General features: G+C 38.9%; 3 protein-coding genes and 1 long non-coding RNA gene across 6 annotated transcripts in view; 2 read left to right on the plus strand and 2 right to left on the minus strand.

Moving 5' to 3' along the window:
• The window catches only part of LOC122342667, a 28,568-nt gene extending 26,768 nt beyond the window's left edge, over positions 1-1,800 (plus strand). For both annotated transcript variants that reach the window (XR_006250625.1, XR_006250626.1), the window contains one exon: positions 1,664-1,800. This is a non-coding gene — a long non-coding RNA (uncharacterized LOC122342667). The remainder of the gene's footprint in view (positions 1-1,663) is intronic.
• On the minus strand, positions 1,037-4,811 carry xrcc3 (X-ray repair complementing defective repair in Chinese hamster cells 3). Of its 2 annotated transcripts, XM_043236668.1 has the most exons (7): positions 4,497-4,810; positions 4,289-4,426; positions 3,985-4,197; positions 2,893-3,047; positions 2,603-2,815; positions 2,314-2,360; positions 1,037-1,918 (listed from the first exon to the last, which is right to left on the minus strand). In XM_043236668.1, the coding sequence occupies exons 1-7, from the start codon at positions 4,549-4,551 to the stop codon at positions 1,672-1,674; spliced, it is 1,068 nt and encodes a 355-aa protein (XP_043092603.1). In that variant the 5' UTR covers positions 4,552-4,810; the 3' UTR covers positions 1,037-1,671. The 2 variants fall into 2 exon arrangements, with proteins under 2 accessions (XP_043092603.1, XP_043092604.1); XM_043236669.1 differs by lacking the exon at positions 2,603-2,815 and having other exon boundaries at positions 4,497-4,811.
• Positions 4,812-5,126: 315 nt separating this feature from the next.
• Positions 5,127-17,001, plus strand: part of brf1b (BRF1 RNA polymerase III transcription initiation factor subunit b) — a 54,065-nt gene continuing 42,190 nt past the window's right edge. Inside the window, 4 exon segments of the mRNA XM_043236670.1 lie at positions 5,127-5,299; positions 5,869-6,069; positions 13,238-13,318; positions 15,757-15,930. Coding sequence (XP_043092605.1) covers positions 5,889-6,069; positions 13,238-13,318; positions 15,757-15,930 — 436 coding nt within the window. The 5' untranslated portion in view covers positions 5,127-5,299; positions 5,869-5,888.
• Positions 6,601-12,959, minus strand: LOC122342663. The gene is made up of 19 exons (XM_043236664.1): positions 12,803-12,959; positions 12,660-12,724; positions 12,504-12,590; positions 12,298-12,419; positions 11,889-12,032; positions 11,509-11,586; positions 11,257-11,424; positions 10,883-10,979; positions 10,584-10,807; positions 10,335-10,500; positions 9,875-10,083; positions 9,670-9,787; positions 9,380-9,585; positions 8,937-9,054; positions 8,688-8,857; positions 8,215-8,312; positions 8,050-8,111; positions 6,938-7,945; positions 6,601-6,796 (listed from the first exon to the last, which is right to left on the minus strand). The coding sequence occupies exons 1-19, from the start codon at positions 12,823-12,825 to the stop codon at positions 6,792-6,794; spliced, it is 3,168 nt and encodes a 1,055-aa protein (XP_043092599.1). The 5' UTR covers positions 12,826-12,959; the 3' UTR covers positions 6,601-6,791.

A 17,001-nucleotide genomic window follows, 5' to 3' on the forward strand; every position in this document is an offset into this window, starting at 1 on the left:
TTTTTTTTTACTGATGAGCCAAAAAAAGAGGTTTAACTCAAAGTTATTAAATTCTCACAAGAAATATTCAAAACTAATGCAATACAGAAATAGCGAAGTTAAGACATAATCATTGGACAGGAAAATGCTTACTGGGTCAGAAAAAAACAGGTGGAGAAGAAACGACAGATGTTGCCTGTAAAAAAAAAATAAGAATTAATGTGAAGAATTGGCTGTAAAACATGTAGTCTCCAGCGCCACCATTTTCAGTAACAGCCACCTTCCTGGGGTTTCCAGAATTACAAGGTGTCAGGTTCTCAGAGACTTTGTTCAGGTAAAACACATCTTAAAAAATGACCACCATTTAATGAGAATAAATGCTGAGGTATTTTGAAATACATAAGGACTAATATTTTATAGGACAGATAAGTGCTGAGTGACTCTTGAAGACATCCTATTGTACCACTGTTTGAAGAATTAATCTTCCAGATTCTTTTTAAGTTTTAGGATTTAGTTTTTTAGTCAATCCTGCTATATTCTGGAAGATTAAGTCTAACAGTGGTACAAGAGGATGTGGTGCTGGTCCTTGTTTTCTGAAACAATTATAAACAGCTCCCTGTGCACTGTTTGCCATCTGGTATATGGATTACAAAGCTTTATCTGGTTTGCTGTGGATCAGTCACTGATATCACTGTCCCTCCACTTTAGTGGCAAGCCAGAGCGTCAATGAGATCCATCTATTACGGCAATCCCATGTGGCATGTACAAGATTCATTTTGTTGGATCTCAGCTCCCTCTGCTGGAGCGAACGGCTTTCGACGCGTCATAAGTAGTCAAACAGTGAGGTCCCAAAGAAATAGACAGGTAGAATGACAGTAGCCATTAAACAGGGGACCAGAACATTTGTGTTACCGTTCTCCCTCTGTTTGTTTTGAAAAAAATCACGACCTATTTATCTTTCTTTTTTATGCTCTCTCTATACCTATACTTTTTATTGTTCGTACTTCTCACAATGCTTAGATGATTTAGACACTGAAAACACTGAAGAAGAATCATGTGCAACATTAAATTCATTTGAATTTTATAGTCACATTTTTGCTATACAGTTAGGGTTTACCACCGGAGCACACCATGCCTTGTAGAAAACAATAGCTTTTCTGATCTTTTTCTGATTTGTATTTGTCTTTCTGCTTGAAATATCATAGTCTAGTCTCAACTAATGCTATCTGTCCATGTTTTGAGTGTTGTAGGTCGGTAAATCGATCGAGGAGTGACTCCAAATTGAATTAGCTTTTTTTTCTTATAAGACAGAACAAAACCAACCGTTCTCTTAAAGGGCAGCTGCGAGGTAACAATTAGGCTTTATTTACCATACTTATTGTTGCTTGGAACAGATTTATGTCTGAAAACTGTGATAACAGATATCTAAGGAAAACATTTATTCTGGGCAAAATAATAATAATATGGGAAAAAATATATAAAACTAGGATTAGATTTTACAAAATGTCTTACACATAATACATGTAAGAATTGTGCATTAAAAATAATGTCCAATCATTTCAAATGGCATAAATTTAGCCATTCCTCAGTATATAAAATTCAAATGTCCTTTATAAACCTATATATCCATTAGGCGCCATTTCTGCCATGTTGTGTTTTAAGCAGTCCTTTCCTCCTTTTGCAGATAATTCATCATGAAGAGGTGTGTGGCTGCAGCTCTGAATGGCCATCAGGGATCCCTCTCACTCCTTCTTCCCAAACTCCACACAGGCAGCTCGCTCGAGGGAGGTGTGGGGCGAAAACCACTTCTAATTTTCGAGGAGCGCTGCTTCGGCTGTCTGACTGTACTCGCCCCGTCAGTCTCCTGAGCATGAGTCTCACCATCACCTGATTGGCCCAAGCGATGCCCAATGCAGGAAGCACCTTACTGCCCACCAGCCTGTGCATAAGAAGTAAAAAACACACAATAACAGCGCATCAGAAACTCTAGTTATAATTCTGGAATTATAGAGAGCTAAGCTTTTATGCAGCTATGTGAACCCATTAGAACTGATTTGTATATCAATTTTTTTGTTTACAAATAATGTAATCCAATCTTCATCTCATTCTCGAGTACAGAAAAGCACAATATGCTGTGAATATTTATTGGGATGTGTTCAAAAATACATGAAAGATTATTTGCTGTAGCTCAATGTGGTTTTCTGTACTTGAAGAGCGGCTGAGGAAATTATTTATATATATTTTTTTGTTTAAATAACTCCAAATGGGTTCACATACTTTTGCCACTGTATACTGGCCGGCCGCTGCTGGCTAAACTGACACAAACACACTCACCCATAGTCGCACCTTCCTGGATTTGGTCCGTCCACAACATCTGTAACCTGGAGCAGAAAAATGGCATAAGAATGATTTTCATGTCATTTAAAACTGCAGTCGGTGTTCAAAATTTACGAAATCTATATAATAAGCATGTGCACCATGAATTCATTTTCCAAACCGTGTTTTTTGCTTGTCTGAGTAAGTAGCCTTCATCATAGACATAAACAGAGAGAAGTAGCTCCGGATACAATGTTCTTCCTCTGTAGTATACTGTATATTAGCTGTATATTAAGACCCGTCTAACCTGGTTGACGCAGACTACCGGTGCACCGTATTGATGACTCAGGCGGTGAAGTGTGTTGGAAAAGGCCAGCAGGTGACGTGACCTCTGTAAAGCCTCATCAGCCTGGAACTCGCTGCGAAACAGAGCCGCCACAGAGTCCACCACCAGCAGCCTGACCAGGCCTCGCTTCAGCAACACGGGCACACGCCGCGACACGCAAGTCTGCAGAGCCTCCTGCTCGCGTACCAACCAGCACTGAGCGCTTTATGATGGTTATTATCTGTAATAGGAGGAATCTTTAGCAGTCTTACCAGGTCAGATGCATGCTCGATGTAGATGTTGTCGCTGAAACGCAGACTGCGGATCAGAGCCGGTGGCAGATCCGCTCTGAGCTGGGGCTGCTGGGTAATGAGTTGCCTTAGTCGTTTGATAGGGAAAGAATCCTCAGTGCAAATATAGACAGCTCCTGTTAAGTGACCATATAAAATGTGAGCTAATGCAGCAGCAACTCTCCTTCTTGTCCAGTAATCTCACATTGCCTATTTCAGAAGAGGTCTCGAAATAATACTCCATGCGTTTCTGATAACTCCTCCTCAACGAGGAGGCTGAGGCCCATTGGGAAACTCAGAAATCTTCCGAGGAGGATTGGGTATTGTTTGAATTCGATCAACTCCCATTCTGCTAATCAATTCTAATTCTTATAGATGCCCAGTTTAAATTCCAATGTGGTTAAAAGAAGAAATTAAGTCAAATAATTATTTTAAGATTTATTCTGCGTCATTTTTCGCAAGACATTTAATTGCTGCTGAATATCATGAACAAAAATCAGCAGGCTACTTAAAAACTGGACTTAATTAAGAGCTGTAGAGTTCATAGAGCTGTATGAATTTGGATAAGTTGGGACTTATTCTGAAATTGGAACTGATGTTCAATTCCCGTCCCTACTTCCTCAAGACGATTTAAAATAATATAAAACAAACAAGCATTGAAGTAAACTAAAGCAAGGAAAAAACAATCCTGTAAATTATAATTAATAAGTGTTACTCAAAAAAGCATGCAAACTGCAAAGTGAAATAAGAATATGAATCTGTACTAACAAAGGTTTATTTAGTTTTGTTAACATATGCGCTAAGAATTACTATACTGTGTATTCATTGTTTTATTGTTTTCCCTCAATAATTAATTCAAGTGTGAATTCTATATCTAGAGTTGAATTGTTTTTGTGTTCGCGAGACACTAAAATATCCTCATCCAGTAAATCATAAACAATCCGAGTCAAATTGAGAGCCACTGTTTTATAATGTTTATAAGTTTCAATTCCAGTAGTTAGGAGAAAAAAAAACCTTTTTTTAACAGTCGGTTTCAAAACAAGCAAACAAAAAGGGCGTTTCGTGTCCCCTTGCCTGAACCAAGCCCTCCGTTTTCTTGCGGATACTGGACAGACAGGCAAAGCTGCAGACAGATCTGTGTTTTCCCAGCAGCGCTCTCGCCCGCCAGCTCCGTTATTCCTCGTAACGGGAGACCGCCGCGCGTGAGACCGTCCAGAACGGGGCAGGCAAAAGAGAGCCTGTGTCCGGCCTCCAAAACAGGGCATTCTCCGCGGACCAGCTGTAAAGCTGAAAACACATTAAACGGTAGCTTGGCTTCAAAAATGTCTGATTCTCACAATTGATTATTTTTTAAAAGTACCAGCACATCGAAGCTGACCTGTGGCCGGCTCGGACCTGCGGACAGCAGCCGCTACGGCGTAATGCAGCCGATGAACATCAGTCTTTGACAAGCGGGTCAGCCTCTGCAGATCTGGACCAGAGACACACAAGACCTCCTTGGCCGATCGGAAATTGGCTAAAAAAGAAAATGACATTAAACAAAGCGTCCAAGCGTAACGTTACTCAAGTCGGGTTTTCTCGCCAACCTTTTTTAACAGCTGTAATGATCCTCGGATTCAGGTCAAACCGTTCCCACTCCATCAGCTCTCGCGAATCTCCATTTAAACGACGCAGGGTTATTAAAACAACGTGTAATTGCTATCCTGAGCTCTATCTTTAAAACTACCCGCACGCTTTTTGAATCGCGCGTTTACTTCCCGGTCAGCGTTCTTGAACGCTGTCAAAATCAGAGTCTTGAATTCAACCGACCACCGATTGTACTTGACTTTATTATTTTTCAAGGATAGACAAGCTGCTACAAATAAAACGAACAATGCTTTATTTTTTTTTCAGTAAGAGAAAGAGCGTGATAGCGTATCTGATAAACAACAGGACACGCTCCCTTCATAATATCGCGCTTTTAAACGGGAGTCCGCCACCCGCCCTGTCCATTATCAAAATGGGGGTGTGTTAAATGTAAGTGCTTAACTAAGTAACATAACTAGGATTATAATGAAGAAACATGTGTCATTGATATTTTATAAAACTCAATTTTGCCATGAAGGACACATATTAGTTATATAAAATAAGCAAAATAACTAAAAGAAGAGTGGCATATGGAGGGCCACCCCTGTATATTCAGCATTTAGAACAGCCTTCAATGTTGTATAGCAGTTGGGTAGAAAGTCACAACAGTAATGGTGTTATGAGTCAAATGAAATATTTTACCCTAAAAATGACTTTAATCTTTTTAAACATGAATGCTCAATGAATGCAGTTCAGATCTTTTATTTAACTGGATACTGGATACTGCTTTAAAGTGTTTATAAGTCTTTACTTCCTCTGACCGGTGAGTGGTTAGCGTCTATGTCCTGTACGTTTTGTATGTACGCGAGTCTTTATTGTATGAAATAAAGAATAAAACGACGCAATGCTCTGTTTGTGTTATGTTTAGATTTGTATCACAGGTCTCACGCAAGCTAGCTTTCCATTTTGTGGCACATGTACACATATAAAAAACATTAGCTTAGCAATGGTTATAGACACTAGAAATGCACAGTAGAAATAATTCTAATATAAGGGATATATATTATATATAAAGGGATATATATATATATATATATATATATATATAAGAGAGAGAGAGAGAGAGAGATAACATGCATGATTCTTTAACCGTCCATGTAGAAGCGTGCGCTAGCCGTGTTACGTAGCGAAGCGGGAAGTTAGGGGAGCTCGTGCTCCGGAGACCCGGGTTCAAGTCCCGGTGTCGACCTGCCATGCAGGGCGATGTGTTGTTTCGTGGCACATTACACATTTCTGCCCGGTTTTATTACGTGTTTTGTCGTAGTGTCCAAGTATCTATTAACTGACGAGATGTTTCTCGTTCAGTGACGGCGCTCATGTTTTCTTCCTCAGGTGTGAGTGTCGCTGCCGCTATGAGTCGTCAGTGTAAGAACTGCGGCGGAGCAGACATCGACACGGACCCGGCCCGGGGGAGCGCGGTCTGCACGGCCTGTGGCTCGGTTCTGGAGGATAATATCATCGTGTCCGAGGTTCAGTTTGTGGAAAACAGTGGAGGGGTGTCTTCAGCTGTCGGCCAGTTCGTGTCTGCCGATGGTAAGAGCTGCTCACTTCAATCTAAACACCAGTTGGTGATTACTTTTTGGGTTCTAGGCAATTTAAGGTATAAGGGAAAAGACTTAGATCTTTGGGTCTGTGAATGTGTAATTTAGCAAGCAACAGAATCAGATTTATTACATAAAAATGTTATTTTTCAGATGAATCAATCAGCAGAAGCCAGTAACCCATTCTTTTAATACAATGCACAAATCAAATTGAACTCCTAACCCTATCTGAAATAGTTTTTTTTTTTTAAATGGACAAATCTATCCAAAAGAATGACCTCAAAGAACAGCTGGAGAAATTATTGGTTATGATACATTATAAAACATTGTTAAACTTTTCCATGTATTGGTTTCCATGCTATTATGTTCTAGGGTAGTAAATTAGTTGGATAAATATTTATTTGTAGTTCTTCATATAAGTGTAAGATGAGATTGCATTTTGTTTTGGAACACAATTTGATTTAATCAGATATTAACATGCAGTTGTTTTATCCCCCCAAAAATGGTAAACCGACGATTCGTGATCACAATGCATTTTATTTGCGAAAGAAGTATTCCATACATTACGCCCTCAGTTTGAGTAGGCTTGATTTCTCCGCATGGGACTGTCATGTGTTATTTGCCGCATCTCGTCGCACTCTCCTCAACATGACAAATTTTATCATTTGGATTCACCATTTAACAGTAAAACCTCTTTTCACGCTGCCTCCGTGGTCATCCTGGAAAAAGAAGGGCGTGTGGTTTTAGTATTAATATAGGTTAACTTGAACCTCTGAAAAATGTTCAAAAATAAAGAGCTTAAATTTGCAGTTGCATCGTTACGTATGTTACTTAAATGTTAAAAAGCAATGGAAAATGACCTCTTATTATTCCTTTATGAATGCTGGGACCGTAACGGCTTCTGCTGCCTGGGAAGAACAGGGTCCCTCTCAGTTTGTCATATGATGGTTTTACTACTAAAAGCTTACGATCAGAAAGCAAACGCTCATCTTCCGCTTCTTTTTGCTGGTGTGTTTGCAAAAATGCCAATTTCTGTGGATTATAGTCATCATGCACGAAAGTGTTGCGCTCGTTTGCTATGGGTAAAAGGTCTAGTTTTTCCAATCCGTGCTCTTTAAACGACCGAGCACTGCTTTCAGTGTCAACGTTGTTCTTATATTTCATGTCGAATGTAGGAAGTGTGTAACTTTCCAAATGTTTTTGCCCGTCTTTAGTTTTACCTTCAAGTTTGTCAGGAATGATACTGTCAGTATAGAGTAAAGGATCTCTTGTGGACAGATTGTTGATCAGTTCATTAAAATGATCTGGGGAGTGTTCAAAACCACTGTCAGGAGCGTAATGGTCCGTGTACTCCCTCAGGAAAAGCCGGTCACTCACTTCGTCGCTGTTTGGGCTGTAGTTTGTTGGATTAGTGATGGCAATGACAGACTGTAAAATGGAAGGCAAGGTTTCGTTTATGATGTGCGATGTATGTTTAGATCCCCTGTAGAAAGCTGAAGCAGAGCTGTCATCGCCACTCATCCTAGAATTATTATTTTGGCCACTCCTTTTCATAGACGTTTCCTGCGGGAGCTCAACAAGCACAGATCCGTGGTCTTCAAAAGCGTTTTGCTGCCCTGCATGCGTCACAGGTGGACTGGAGCTATGATTGAGAATCTGTTGGGGTGCAAGTTTCACACCAGATTCCTTGGAGACACCGCTGGTCTGGTAACGGACTTCTGACGTCTTCCTGTCCTGATTTGATGAGGGATACGTTGGGTGCGGAAGTCCTCTTTGCGCAAACTGCGTCTCATGAGGAAGTTCATTTGGCCATGGTTTAGGGTCAAAAACAGAGGCTGTCTGAGAGCTGCTAGAGTTGCCTTGTAGTCCTTGTAGGTTATGCAGATATACAAAGAGATATATAAGAGATATACAAAAATTGCCTGTAATAGAAAGCATTAGTGTACTGTAGTGTCTGTAAATTTGACTGTACCAAATCTTGATATAAACAGCTTCTTAACAGAGCCAAGTGGATAGAAGCATCTCACGGTGAGCCTGAAATAGTTAGGAGGAAAAAAAAAAAAAAAAAAAGAGCTTTTGGTTTTAAAGATTCAATTCAAGGTTCACATATTTATGAGTTCCATATATTGAGAAATACCTAAATTCTGATTGCCTTTTAATGGTTGATTCCTGGTCAACTATGGCATCTTCATTAGAAATGACCTCGTTTTCATACACAATGTAGCCATCGCCCAACTACACAGGGATGCAGATTACATATCATTCAGTGAATAGATAGACCGTTTAAAATAGATACACTGTTTATAAGACATAACACATACTTTTAAAGGCTTTAAGTCAGTAAGTTTTTTTTTTTTTAATTAATACACTTTCAGGGGCACATTAAATTAAATTGTTTTCTTTTGAACTTTTTTTTTTTATTTGCAAAACTTTCTTATATAGTATAATTAAGCTATTTTTTTGTTTTTATTTCACCTTTTCACTGTATTTTTGATCAAATAAATTCAGCCGCACTGATCAAAATAAAAAAGACTTTGTTTAAAAACATGATAAAATCTGAGCCCAGACTATTGATAGCTATATATGAATAAGGTCAAATAATGCATTTACCATAAATCTAGTCCCACATGTATCCACACCAAAAGAAAACATGACCCTTGTTTTATCCGTTTCCTTGGGTCTGCATCTTCTGTCTAGTAGGCTTATGCTTCTCGGTGGCACTGTTGGCCAGGTTTTTGTAGTAGTTGCTACCACGGTCATTATTCCATCTGCAGAACACACTAAAACAGTAGAACCTATAGGTTATTAGTGACATTTTAAAGCTTGTATACCCCGTTAGTATTTTACAGCGTTAGTTACCTGTTAGGTCTTCAGTCTGAAAGTAACAGCGCTTAGTTGTTCTCTTGTGAATCTCCAGAGTCTTTGAGTCTCTTATAAGAATCTCAAAAGCACCGACAAAGATTTGCAATGTGATGTCCTGGAGAAACAGAAACCTAAAACGTTAGGTTCAAAAGAATATTCTAGGTTTATATTTATTATTTCGTGTAATTATGTTCTGCAAAATAATTTATTTCGGATTCATTTTAATATCTCGTTATTTTAGACATTTAGGGGTTTTTTTAGACAACTTTAGACTAATTATTTTTTTTTTTTAACAAGACAAAATAGTTTGCAGGTGTTTTCAATTACGAGTTACCTTTAATTTTTTATTTCAAATGTTAAGAACAGTAGGAGATCTAAAGCAAGATTGCTATGACGACATTACGACAAACAAAATTGAGACCACAAATGCCGTCCTTTGCCTCATAAATGTAGCCTGATGTGAAGAGTGGGACCTCCAGAATCATACTGTTACTGTCGTTCTTCAGTGTGTATCCCTTATCCCCGGATAAGTCAGATGTGAGAGCTTGATCCCCCACAAAAACCTGCCAAAGTCCAGCTTGCCTCACATGATTGATTGTGAATATTATGCTCTGTGGTGTACAGAAAGCGGTAACATCCGGAGGGACTGTATGAGAGAGAAACAAAAGACTTAGACTCTCGGTCACCTGAATGTTCTGTAATTAAAAGTCATTAACTCTTTAAGACTTACAAGCATCATTAACGTGTGCCACAACAGAGACGTGGTGGAAAAATGTGTCATTTCGCCCGATTATATTTAGGGTGTAGTTAATTTCCACAGAATACTGGAGAAGTCCTTCGCCCAAATACTATTATTTGGAAAAATACATTTTGTGTGTAATATCGAGATAAATTCAATACCGTAAGATTGAAAAAATACAAGAAAAACCCCTCACCGCTCGGTTAACGGATTTATCATCAAAAGGAATCTTGATGATGAAGCCGTGGGTCCCATTGACGTGAGGAATCGTTGTAATGAAGTAAAGCTGTTGAATGGCATCTGTTACTGACAGATACTTCTCATTCAGCTTGACTGCAACAAGCTCCACATCCGAAGGAAAACTACCAAGATATACAGTGAACGTCTCTTCATTTGGCAACGTTTCTGTTGCAGAAGAAAAAAAAAAGCTTAATATAAAGTGACAAATTTATTTACCATAATCTAGATCAAATTATTTGATTAAAATAAGCAATATAAATTAATATTAATAATATGAACAACTTTTAGTATTTTATAAATTGTCAAAAAGCTGACAAATAATAATAAAAATGGTTTTGCATATTGGTTATCAGATAAACAACCTGCATCAGTCATAAAAACAATATCAGCCTATTGTATAATGGTAATAATCTCACCATCTATAGTGAAAGGAATCCGAGAAACTAGTGGCGTCTCTATGACTAGTAGCTGGCGATGCCTGGTCTGTATCTCAGTATCGTCCATAAACACATGAGAGTAGATGTGCTCATAGCACAGGAAAGCAATGTACATCTCTTTATAGACATTATTTTCAACTACGCTCTGCAACAAATGGCACAAAATATCGATTTAATTTCCTTTAGCAAAAATATGCAACATTGGTTGCCGGTTTGTCTGGCACATACCATTCTGTAACCTCCTGGTGCACCAAAAGGGACTGATACGCGCACCACCTGCCCATCTTCTTCCAGTGTGTAACCCATGGCTTTCCTGCTGGTCTCGTCCATGAGCTGAGCATCCACACCCAGCTCAATACTCCTGCTTACAAACCCAGAGGGGTCCTGCACCAGCGGGCTCATCACTTTAGGAGTCGTCCAGTGCAAATTCGACCCATCGAACGAGCTAGGGGCTGATAAATATGAAACACTGAGTATGGCCTATGACAGCTTGAATTGTCAGAAATGAAACATGGCCAGTGAGTTACCTATCGTACATGCTGCAGACGAGTCAAGCATCACTACCGCCCATTTCTGCCTGAAAAACACTGTTGCATTAATCACCTCTACAGCGATGCCGTCAATCTGAGGAAACAACAAGGCAGGTTTCAGCCTTCATGTTAAAAAACCAGAGATGCTATCATAGTATAATCTGCACAAAGAACACTTAAAGGGATAGTTCACAAAAAGTTGAACATTTAAAATCTTATAAATCTCTATAGTATATGTATAAAATACAGATGTTTTTTATTACATTTTTTGTGTGCCACTGAAGAATGACAAGTCCGACAGGTTTGACTTGAGGTTGTGTAAATGACATCGTTTTTATGTGAACTGTCCCTTTAATTGTAGTTTCACCTGCCTCTGAGATTGTTGAATGCGGCTGATTGTAGGCAGAGCGAAAGACCACCCTGTTTGGAGTGGAATCCACCATGTATCCCATTCGCCTGGCTTCAGAGATAGACATCGCATCCAAACCGCCCCGATTCGGGAACATTATCTGCCACTCAGAGATGGCAGATCTCTGGGCCTATAAGAGGAAACAGAGAGATAGCAATGAGAAATTCATATCGCAGAAGTTCACACGCGCCATTAAAGTGCTAATATTTCTTACAAAAGCGAGAGCAGCCAGCCACGCTTCTTTATTTGGGTGTTTATCGGTCATGCAGGGTGTACCTCTCGCCACGGTCACCTAGTTTAGAGAAAACCAGATATTGTTGACCAGCTTTAGTATTATTTATACAGAATTTTAGTCTTTATTAAAAAGTTTGAATTATAATTTTTTAAGCTTTAATAATTGCATTGCATGCTTTTTTTTGGTAACTACCCTTTTTTACCCAGATTTAGTAGTTCTTTTTTTCCCTAATTTTTCATACAATATTTATACTTTATTCCAGCGTTATTTAAATGAAATGTTTACATATTTATTTAAATTCAATTAACAATAACGCCACATACAGCACAGGATTTACATTGCCCGCCTTGTCCTACTACCTCTATGTAGTCTTCTTCACAGAGGATCTCTTTTGCAGACCAGTCAACCGGCAGCGTGCATGTCTCCGAGACGGAGTATTTATTCTCTTTTCCCGTATGGTCAGTCAAAACAACATTCAGCTTGAAAAGGAAGTTGTTGTCATTCTACAAGACATCATAGAATAGAAAACAATATCAATAAGCCATAATCGAGACTCACATATCTGGGGTCGGTTGCATAAACTGTCTTAAAAAGTTAGTCATCTGTATTTTTGAAAAGGTAGATTGGACTTATTTGTATAGGAAAAGTAAGATTGATTATTTAAAAGTAAGACTGTTAGTTGGTCAAACTAGTTTTTTTACAACAGGTCCCTGATCATACCGGAGTTTATCAGTGGAGTTTTATAATTGGATTTAATAAAACTCTTGCCTGGTTTCCGGTATGGCAGGAGAAATAGGAAGCCCTCAGAGACGCCCGTCCACTTAAGTTCCTCACAGTGTAGCCACATATTGATGCATGATCCTCACTAATAATATGCACTTCATTTTCAGCTTAAAATACGCATTGATATGAGAATTAAAATATAATATGTGATCAATTGTAGTATAGATTATTGTCAAGCCATAGCTCCATACCTACAGCCTCAAATCTGCCATGGCCTGCAAAGCCCACATCAACAGACACCCAGAAATACCGATCACGACACTCAGTCTCAATGGCACCTGGAGCGATATAATTCATTACAGCTTTGGATTTACAAACATGTACCATTCATTTAGTTAAGAACAGACCTTGTAGAGCAGTGGTAACATCACTTCCAATCACCTCGCAGAGTTGAACGCACAAGAAGAGAAGCCTATGGTATAACATATCAGTATGTTGCATTGCAGCTTCGTAAATTCAGATGTGTTGTAAATTAATCACAGAAACCTACCCAAAGTAGATGCTACAATACATGATTTGACGAAAGAAAAAATATATATATAATTAAGCGATGTTCTATTGAAAGACAATCCAAATAGTATTCCTTTGTATTGTCCCGTCACTCTCCTCCAAACTCCTCTGAGTTATTAGTCTCAGCTGTGTCAAACGATCTCTTTAGGTGGTCACTTGTGTAGAGACTTCATAACCCGTTAGGTGTCACTGTAGTACCGATACAATCATATTGCTGTTTTTACACAAACGACCACCGGAGTGCGCTAGAGCTTCAATCAAAACCTCGCTCGTCAATCGGCGAATAATTGGAGTTTATTTGTCCACCTGTTTATATGCTATAAACCAAAACTGTTTCTATTTACTGTAATTGTCTGATTTCAGCTTGACCTTTATCCTTAGCAATAATTTACTGTATTTTTTGCGTTGTTTTCAGGTACATCCAAAGCTCCTGTTTTGGGCAGTGGATTCCACACGAGCCTGGGAAAAGAATCTCGAGCTCAGACGCTGCAAAACGGTAGGCAACCATCATATTAGTCAGCAGTAGTGTGTAGTGCAGTGGATCATCATGTTCAATAATATAGCCCGTATAGCTCTTGCATTATATTCTTCATCTTCTTGAACAAAAGCATGCGATTAGACTGTAATTTAAAAATCAAATATGGTGCTATTGGATGCATCATGTATAGTATTCCTGCGGATCCTTTTATATTACGTTCCAGTAAATCATCTGCATTAATTTCTGACCCAGTTGCATCTCAAGTGCTAATTAAATTTACATCATTTGCATCTGGGCTTTTCTGAAAAACACACAAGATGCAATTAACTGTTGATCCTTTGCTTTTCACAGAGCTCAGTGATAAATGTCTTTTGGGCTCCAGGTGTGTGTTGATTTAGCAAACATATGTTGTTTAAATATGTACTTGTGGGTGAGGTTGTAAGAGCGATGGGTTTTGTGGCTAGATTGCTCTATTACTGGTTCGTTTTCAGAGCTTTAAGAACTGAGAACGACAAAATACAGAATACAATGTCAACAACTGTATAAACACATATAAAGACTCACAGAACGTCCTCATAACAGATCAGAAACTTTTTAAATGAGTGACACGTAATAGCGAATATGATATGTCTGGAAGGTAGTTTTAGTTTATATAAAAGGTTCTGGTTCATGAAAGTGTCCCTGTGATCAATATATAATGTATACAAGATTTCATTCATTAATTAAAGGTGTCCCGTGTCCCTGCAGTGGTGTTGCGGCTGTTATGTAATTCTGCTGTCATTCAGAGAGGTCACCGCAGACCTGGTTGATAATCCAGTGGCATGTGCAGCGTGAAAAATACTCTGGGATTAAACAGGTCTGGAGCGTGTTTCAGAGAGCTGGCACACCGTGCTTCCAGAATAGAAGGATTACGCTCTTAAAAGCTTTTAGAGTTATTTTTGGTCTTGGCCTGCCAACATGACACTTGACACTGCAGCTTCTGGGCTCCACAGTTGAGGAACAAAAAGTCAAACATCCACTTTAACATCTGTGGCTCTGTCTATACTGATGGCAAAAAACAAGTAAAGCCAATAAGTTCCTCAAATATGATGCAAAGAACCACTTTTTATTTTCATGTGTATATATATATATATATATATATATATATATATATATATATATGTGTGTGTATGAATATATATATATATGTGTATATGTGTATATATATATATATATATATATATATATATATATATATATATATATCTGTATATATGTGTGTGTGTATATATATATATATATATATATATATATATATATATATATGTAACGAGAGCCCCAGAGATTGTGTCCAGCACTCTCTCCACCTTCAATACTACGACTGAGACCCATAAGAAAGGCACCAAACGCCCAACTGCTCCCCAGGAGCCTCAGCATTGGCTGTTCGCTGCTGTGTGTGTGCACTCTGGATGGGGTACATGCAGAGCACAAATACCTGGCCACAAGTAACTTTACTTCACTTCACTTGATCGTGATTAAGTGCATTCAAAATATATTTTGTACATAATAAATGTTTGTGTGGTGTGTAAATGTACTATGTATATATAAATAGAAACACACGTGTATTTATATATACATAATAAATATGCACAGTACACATATTATGTAAACTAAAATATTTCTATTTTATACGTGTATGCCATATATATAAACATTAATCAAAATAAATCAAATAAATAAAAATAAAAAGAATAAATAAGTATTTCAGTGCTTCTATGCATCTGCTGAACCCATTATAACATATTTGCACATTTAGAGGACAGATTGATGAAAGCATTTGCTTCTTATAAACACATCTACATGTGGAATTTTAAGAATAATTCATGACTGGAACATGTCAAACTCATCAGCTCCATCAGCTGTAGTCTTTCTGTCCAGAAAAAAAGCATTACATGTTATGACATGGTGAAGCAGCCTAAATCATTCTCATTGTTTACAATGTGGGAAACTTTCACTGTCTGGGTGAACAAGGGTTTTGCTAAATGATGTGTTAAGTAAACAGAAATCTGCCAGATAGCCCACTGGACTGTGTTTTTTTAAATGAGGATTTGAATATGTTAAACACATCTTAGCCCGACATGGGATTTTAGGGCAGACTGATTTATTCTGTGTGTCCAATAAATTACGACTCGGCCTGTTTTGAGATCATCTGTGAATGAGTAAATGTATGAGCGACTGTGAGAGAAGGGGAAATAGGGACGTGGTCTCAAATGGGACGTAAAACAGCTGTCTTTCTGCCCGTTTTCACTTCCAGGCTCCATTAAAAGCCTGTCTGGCTGTGCACCGTTCTCATGACATCAGTGCTACTGGAAAACCAAACACCTGCGTGTGAAGTCATGCCTTGGTGCGCAAGCGTGCGTGCGTGGATCTGTGTATGTTTGCTCAATCTGATGCATATGTGTGTGTCCTGTCTCTAGGGAAACGACAGATACACAACCTCGGCAGCCAGCTGCAGCTGAACCAGCACTGCCTAGACACGGCCTTTAATTTCTTCAAGATGGTAGTGAGCAAGCACTTGACACGAGGGCGAAAGATGACACACGTCATAGCCGCCTGCCTCTACCTGGTCTGCAGGACAGAGGGAACGCCACGTATCCTTCTCGCAGCGATCCCTAGGGTGTGAAACCCAAGCTAAACTCTTTGTGAATGGTAATCCGTGGAGAAAAGTGTGCACAATTCGAAATTGGGTTAGGCGCATTACCCAAATTGGGTTACAGCGAAAAAAAAATCCTGTAGTCGTGCATTTGACATATCTGACATATCTATATACAAAAAAAGTGAACTTTATATATACCTTTATGTATAGTTTTGTGTGCAATTAAATGTTTTGGTATGCAAGCTTTCTTTGGTTAGCCAGCGTCATCAGAACCAAACCAAATGTGGACCAGAAAAGACGTTCACGCTGGTCTACAGTTGTCTCTTTTATCAGTTCATACCTCTTCGGTTTAGGGACATATCAGGATGTGAAAAACAATAGCGTAGCAAGAGAGGAAGGGGAAGAGTGTTTACTGCACTTTTCGGGATCTCCGAGGATGTCCCTGGAGTAAATCATGTAAAACAGCCCAGAATTTCAACCTCTGTCCTGGTTGTGTACAAAAGCTACCGAAGAGACGCTTGTTTGACCCAAGTCAGAGAGGCTGAAGTGGACTTCTGAAGTGATAGTTGAGGGAAATATCATTCCCCTGTTCCACATTGTAGTTTTTCTCCCAACCTGTCATAATTCTGGTCCCAGATTACGTGCGTTTGAGACTCGCCACACCTGTGTTACAACACAGCACGTCTGGATAGTGTTACACCACTGCTTTCACTCACTGTCTCATAAAAAGACAGACTCTGACTTGCTCACGTTGACGAGCACCATCCTATGTGTCTGCTTGGGTCACACCCAGATCTCCGCTCTGCTTTTGTGAAGCGTCAGGCCTGACAGGGTACCTGGTGCGTCCTTTAGAGTTTACCTGTTTCTGGGTGGGGCTCTTTCAGTTGCGTGCTAAGATACAGTACTTCGTGCTAAAGAGCAGAAACACAAAAAGAATTCATCTCGTACTTTACGGACTGCCAAACCCATTCCAAGTATTGTCCTATTTTTTTTTAGATGTACTGTTCTGCTTTGCCTCATGCATCATCATTGCGATATGATATACAGAATTATTTGGACAACTATA

Source organism: Puntigrus tetrazona, chromosome 4 (assembly GCF_018831695.1).
Source record: "Puntigrus tetrazona isolate hp1 chromosome 4, ASM1883169v1, whole genome shotgun sequence".
In the NCBI taxonomy this organism is placed as follows: domain Eukaryota; kingdom Metazoa; phylum Chordata; class Actinopteri; order Cypriniformes; family Cyprinidae; genus Puntigrus; species Puntigrus tetrazona.